The 6506-nt window shown below is 69.0% G+C and overlaps 1 protein-coding gene across 1 annotated transcript in view; it reads right to left on the reverse strand.

Annotated features, from left to right (window-relative positions):
• Window positions 1–1037: 1037 nt before the first annotated feature.
• The window catches only part of TBC1D25 (TBC1 domain family member 25), a 9170-nt gene continuing 3701 nt past the window's right edge, over window positions 1038–6506 (reverse strand). Inside the window, exons 6-14 of the mRNA XM_021383421.1 lie at window positions 6373–6459; window positions 5800–5896; window positions 5692–5730; window positions 5278–5440; window positions 5067–5109; window positions 4832–4985; window positions 4365–4690; window positions 3769–3984; window positions 1038–3680 (exon numbers count right to left, since the gene is read on the reverse strand). Coding sequence (XP_021239096.1) covers window positions 1815–3680; window positions 3769–3984; window positions 4365–4690; window positions 4832–4985; window positions 5067–5109; window positions 5278–5440; window positions 5692–5730; window positions 5800–5896; window positions 6373–6459 — 2991 coding nt within the window. The 3' untranslated portion in view covers window positions 1038–1814. The remainder of the gene's footprint in view (window positions 3681–3768; window positions 3985–4364; window positions 4691–4831; window positions 4986–5066; window positions 5110–5277; window positions 5441–5691; window positions 5731–5799; window positions 5897–6372; window positions 6460–6506) is intronic.

Consider the following 6506-nt stretch of genomic DNA (forward strand, 5'->3'; position numbering starts at 1 on the left):
CCGCACCAGGCAGGCGACGCCGCAGCACCGCTTGGCCCAGGCCCCCCCCGCGCCCCCCCCCGGCTCCGCCAGCACCAGCTGCACCACCGCCGTCGCCAGCGTCTGAGGAGGGGATGAGTGGGGACGGGGGCTCCCACAGCCGCCCTGCCCCAGAGACCCCCCCCGTCGAGTGCGGGACCCCCGCCGTGCCCGTGTCTTCCTACGACATCCCCCATGGGGCCTCCCGTGACCCCGCGGGACCCCAGGGACCCGGGGAGACCACTCGGGATTCCCGTACCAGATGCCCTATGGACCTGAGCATCGTTAAGATCCCCCCAAGAGCCCTAAGGAACCCCCAGGACTCTCTTACTCCCCCCGGGACCCTCTTAGCCCCCCCGGGATCTCAACGCCCCCCACTCCCAACACCGCTGGACCCTCTTAGCCCCCATGGGACCCCCAAGGATCCCACCGGGCCCCCGCATGGAACCCTCGCACCCCGCGGGGCCCCCCATCCCCTCACCACACATTTCCGGCCCAGCAGCTCGAACAGTTGCAGGTTTTCCTGCTGCTGCAGCAGCACCGAGCCAACGTTCTCAGCTGCCGGGGCAGCCCCCCGCCCCCCCCGGCTCATCGTGGGACCCCCCGGTGCCCGGCACCCTGCTGCAGGTGGGCGAACCCCCCCAGCGCCCGCTTCACCCCCGGGGCCCTCGCTGGGGCCTCTTCCACCCGGAAGCACCCCGAGCCCCGCGGCCGCAGGGACGTCACCTCCGGCCTGGGAGGGGAACTGGGGCAACTGGGAGGAACTGGGAGGAACGGAGCGGGGCCGCTGTGAGGGCACCTCTCCCTCCGGGGATCCCCACGTCCACGTCCCCACTTCCCACCCCGCATCAGCAACCACGGCCCCGTCCCAGTACAATGCAGCCATCCCGGTCCGCACTGGGAGCTCCTTTCCCTTTCCAGTACAGAGCAGGATCCCAGTCACCACCCCCCGTGTCCCTTCCCATCCCCGGTCCATACAGGAGCCTTCCCCAGCCCATACTGGAACCCACTCAGGCCACTGGTGCCAGGCCTCAGCTTTATTTGTGCCATCGGTGCCTCGTAGCGGGGAGGACAATAAATAAGGGTGGGGAGAAGGCACCTGGGGACAGGAACTGGGGTGCACTGGTCCATACTGGGAGAACTCATATATGCGATGAGATCCCAGCTGGGAAGCCCAGCTGGTCTGTACTGGTCCTTACTGGGAAGACAGAAGGCCACGCAGGTGAAAAGATCCTGGGCACGACGCTGTACTGGTCCGTACTGGAACGACACAAGGCCACGCAGATGGAGTTCCCAGTCGAGCTGCCGCACTGGTCTGCACCGATCCGCGCTGGGGTAGCTCAAGGCCGCGTTGATGCAGTGATCCCAGTTGGGAAGTTGTACTGGTCCGCACTGGTCCAACCCAAGGCAGCACAGATGCAGGAGCTCCCAGCTGGGACGCTGTAGTGCTTTGTACTGGCTTACACTGGGAAGCCACGGGGAGGCACTGGGCTACGCTGGGCTCTGTGGCCACTCCATAGGGATTCTGGGGGACGTGGGGAAAGCCGGGAGGGCCTCTGCATCCCCAGGGGTTCTATAGGGTCCTCACGGCGGTCTGCACATCCCCGGGGTCCCGAAATGAACCCGGGTGTCTCCACGGGGTCTTCATGGGGTCCCGCTTTGGTCTCCAGCCCCCCCAAGGGTCTATACGGGGCTGCCCTATTGACCTCACGAGTCCCTGTCGGGTGTTTACGGGGTCCCACACCGTCTTCGCAGTCCCCCTTCAGCCCCCCCGCCCCCAGCTGCCCCCCGTCCCCCTACCCACGCGTGGGGCTCCCTGGCGCCGCCCCCCCCCAGCCCTCCAGGTAGCGGGCGAAGAGCCCCTTGGCGCGGCGCAGGACGCGGGGCAGCTGGTGCCGCCGCACCAGGCGGTCGAAGTGCATGGCCACCTCGTTGTAGTCCCCCGCCCGCGCCATCACGGCCTCGCGCTGCTCCAGCAGCATGGCCAGGCACACGAACAGCAGGAACGGGTTCCCCTGGCCCAGCTCCGCCGGTGGCGGCAGCGGCGCGCCGTCATCCTCCACGCCCACCTCTTCTTCCTCCGAGGAAGAGGAGGACGAGGAGGAGGAGGAGGACCACGAGTCCTCCCAAGCCCAGCCTCCCCCCCACGGGTCCTCCAGGCCATCAGCGGCAGCGTTGGGCGCAGGGGGATTTGCGTCGCCGGCTGTAGGCTCTACGGGGCCGCCACGTACCTCTGTGGGGTCCTCACCGAGCTCCCCAGGAATGCTGGGGTCTTCCGTCACCTCTTCGGGGTCCTCACCAAACTCTTTGGCAGCGCTGGGGTCCTTCCTGAGCCCCTTGGCATCTTCACCAACCCCCTTTGGGTCTCCGCTGATTTCTTTGGGAGCTTTATCGTCCTTGACAACCTTTATGGGATCTTCACCAACCTCCTTGGTAGCGCCGACGTTCCCACCAACTTCTCTGGGGTCTTCACAAACTTCTTTCTGGATGCTGGATGCCCTGCTGGCCGCTCTGACATCTCCACTCATGGCCCTGGCGTCTCCGCCGCCCTCGCTGGGGCTCCCCCCCGCCTCCTTTGGGGCGCGCAGCCCCTCGGGGACGCTCCCATCCTGCCGAGCGCTCTTTGTGTCCATGTCTTTGGGGCTGTCAGGGCCTTCAACTCCTTCCCTGGAGCTTTGCAGGTCTGCAGAACTCGTTTTGCGGTTCTTGGGAGCCTTCCTGGAGACATCGGGTTGGGCACAAATCTCCTCCGGAGCGGAGACGTCCGTGTGCTTCTTTGGGGCAGCAGAACCTTCGCCGCTGCTGTACATTTGGGGATCCTCTCGGCCGTCGCTCTTGTGAGCTTCGGGGCCGCCCGCGACGTGCTGCAAGCCCTCCGGCTTCGGTTTGTCCTCAGCGCCGCCGGGCCCCTCCTGGCCGCCCCCTCCCCGCTTCTCCCTGCGGCGCCGGGGAGGCCGGGGCCGCATCCCCCTCCTCTCTCGCAGCCCCCGCCGGGCCCTGCGTGGCCCCAGGGGCGCTCCCAGCAGCGGGATCCCCTGCGGGGGGGGCGGCGGGGCGGGCGGCAGCGAGCTCCAGGTGATCTCCAGCACCCGGAGCGCGTCCTCGAAGGCGAACTCGCGCTTCAGCTCCAGCAGCAGCCAGCGGTAGCAGAAGAGCAAATCGTGGGCGCCGCGGGCGGCCAGGAAGGCCCAGAAGGGCGGATCGGCGCGGCGCAGCAGCCGCCGCAGGTGGGAAAAGGCGCGGGCCAGGCCGCGGCCCCCCGGGCGGAAGCGCGGCCCCAAACGCCGCATCAAGGCGCAGAAGCAGAGGAAGGCCTGCGCCTCGTCGTCCAGCACGGCCAGCAGCGGCGCGGCCACGTCCGACATGCCCTGGCAGTAGGAGAGGCGCGGGTGGCCCAGCGCGAAGGTGGTGAGCAGCGCCTGCAGAGCGGCCAGGTGCGGGTGCCCCTCCTCGGGCCCCCCGAAGTAGGGGTGGCCGCGGTCGGTGCGCACCACGTCCTTGCGCACGGCGGCCGCCACCAGGGCCAGCTCCGCCGGGGCCGCCCGCGATGCCAGCAGCGATTTCAGCGCCGCGTATTCGTCCGCTTTACGCCGCAGGTGCGCCAGGCGCTCCTGTCCCGACAGCCCGGCGGGGAAGACGTTCAGCAGGTAACGCCACACCACCTTTCGGGGAGCAAAAAAAAGCGTATTTAGGGGAAAAGAAGACGGATTTAGGGACGACGAAGGGCGGGTGCGGCAGCATCGAGCCCACCTTGCGCAGCCCGGGCTCCACCCCGCCGTGGTAGACGTGCAGGCGGAGGTCGTGCGGCCGCAGCAGGCGTCCACCGGGGCCCAGGTAGGAGCGCAGGTCGGCGTCGCTCAGTGGGGCACACGGAGGAGGGGGCGTGGACGGCGGCGAAGTGGGGGTCTGGGAAGCGCTGTCGGACCAGGCCAAGGCTGCCTGCGCCCGCGCCAACGTGCGGCCCACCTAGAAGGGGAACTGGTGGCACTGGGAGGGACTGGGAAATGTCGGAGAGCGGGTCTAGGGGCAGGAGAAAGGGGCTGGGGTGTAACTGGGTGGCAGCTGGGAACGCAGGAAGGGAAAGAAGGGGTTTGTGGCACTAGAAGGGGACTAGGAGAGGACTGAGGTGCTTGGGGCATGGGGGGGGCAGCAGGGGAATACAAAGAAGGAGCGGAGGGAACCCAGGAGCCCCGAGGGGACTCTGGAAGCACTACGGGGGGCCCAACAATTAGTAAAGCAGTACCGAGGAAGTTAAGAGAGGAACTGGGAGTAATGGAAATGGGGGCAAAGAAACACTGTGAGTGCCAGAAAAGAACANACCCCGAGGCACCCTCGGGCGGCCCCACCTTGTTCAGGGTCACGCCCTGCCGGATCTGGTCCAGGAGCGCTCCCCGAGCAGGGGAGCCCCCCCCCACGGAGGAGCCTCCGCTGGGCGGGGGCGGAGGTGGGGGCGGAGGGGGCGGAGCCACGGAGGCGGGCGCGCACGGTGGGGCGGGGCCTCGAGGAGGGGGTGGAGCCGCGGGCCGGGGGCCGGGGGCCAGGCCGGGCCCACCGCGGGGAGGGGGCGGGGGACCTCCCGCCGGCGGGGGGGGAGGCAGCGGCCCAGAGCGAGCCCGTGGGGGTCCAGAGGGAGGAGGTGGAGGGGGTGGGGTGCCCCCTCTGCCTTGGGGGCCTGCAACGAGAGGCGTCAATTGGAGCGTTAACGAGAGCACGCGGACGGGTGCCGAGGGTGCCGCTGCGGGCACCCGCGGGGTGGGTCTGTAGAAGGCAATGTCCCCACCGAGCTCCGTGGGGGGGGCTCCGTGTGGCTCACCCTGGCGCCGCATCTCCTCCTTGACGGCCTGCAGGCCCCCCTGCCCTTCGATGAAGTCGTAGATGAGGCGCGAGGTCTCGGCGTCTGCCAGCTGCGCCTCGCTGATGCCAGCTCGTGCGAACAGTGCCCGCAGGTCAGGGTCCAGCGCTGCTGTCTGCGCCCACACACACAGCCCCTTAGGACCCCTGTCCTCCACGTGAAGGGTTCCTCACAACCCCCCGCAGCCCATACGTACATCAAAGCCGTTGGCGGGATCCCAGCCGATGTGGCCGACGTGCCTGGGGGACAGAGGGGACTCAGGAGGTGCCTCACGTCTCCCCCAGCCCCACGTGTCCCCCTCCAGTCCCACAGGCCCATATATCACCCCCTCAGCCCCACGTGTCCCCCTCCAATCCCACAGGTCCGTATATCACCCCCTCAGCCCCGCGTCGCCCCCCCGGACTCACTTGAAGCCAGACGGGGCCCCGATGTCGGCCTTGGAGATTTTCTTGCGGCCCTTCTTGCGCTCGCCGCCTGCTGTGGGGCTTCCGGCCGTGGGGCTGGGCAGCCCCCGGTAGCGGGAGGCTGTGATGTCAGGGTTGGCGATGGGCACGGCTGGCAGCGAGGGGGCTGCGGGAGTAGCAGGGGGATTGTGGGTTCTGTGCCCCGTCCAAGGGTAAAAGCCTATGGGGTAGGGTGCCCCCACGCTACGGGGCGGGCACTCACCGCTGCCATCCATGGGGGCCGGGGGGGGCCGGGGCAGGCTCCCGCGACGCTCTGCATTGGGGGGGGATCAGTGTGCACTCCAGGCCCCCCCTCACGCGCTCCTGTATCCCACACCCCACCACCGCCCCCCAACCCATACGAGGGGTGGAACTCACCATCGCCAGGAGGCGGCGGGGGCGGGAGCTGCCGGGTCTCTGTGTGGAGAGGGGGTGAGCAGAACATTGTGGAGCCCCGGGGCGCCGTCTCCCCCCCCATTTACTCACCCGCCCGCTGCTGGCGCCGCCGCAGCCGCTCCTGTACGCGCTCCTCGAAGGCGGTCGCCTCGGCCTCATCCGCGAAGTTCAGTCCTGCCTGGCCCTCCTGTGCGGCCCCGCCCCCTGCGCCTTAGCTCCTCCCACAGGCAGCAGGCCCCACCCACCGACCACGCCTTAACACCTTCAGCCCCACCCCCACCTTTAGACCCGCCCACATGCCGTCGCTCCGCCCGCACAGGGTTAGCCCCACCCACACGCTTTGTGGCCACGCCCACCGGCCCTTAGCCCCACCCACACAGTTGTGGTCACGCCCACCAGCCCTTAGCCCCACCCACACGCCATTGGCCACGCCCACCAGCCCTTAGCTCCACCCCTACCTCCCAGTCCTGCCCACACAGACGTAGCCACGCCCACAGCCCCTTTGCCCCGCCCTCGGCGCATTAGCCCCACCCACGGCCATTTTAGCCCCGCCCACAGCCCCGAGATGCATCTCCTTGGCTCCGCCCACGCGTCCGTAGCCCCGCCCCCGCGCGTTTAGTCCCGCCCCCCCTCAAACCCAAGGCTCCTCTGCCCCCTCCTCACCTCGCAGCCGAAGGTGTGGAAGAACGGCGCGGGAGCGGCGTAGCCCATCTGCGCCTGCAGCTCCTGCTCCCACAGCAGGCGGCCGGCCTGGGGGCGCAGCCGGAGCTCAGCCCCCCCTGAAGACCAACCCCCCC

Source organism: Numida meleagris, unplaced genomic scaffold (genome assembly GCF_002078875.1).
Source record: "Numida meleagris isolate 19003 breed g44 Domestic line unplaced genomic scaffold, NumMel1.0 unplaced_Scaffold398, whole genome shotgun sequence".
NCBI classification, from domain to species: Eukaryota; Metazoa; Chordata; class Aves; order Galliformes; family Numididae; genus Numida; species Numida meleagris.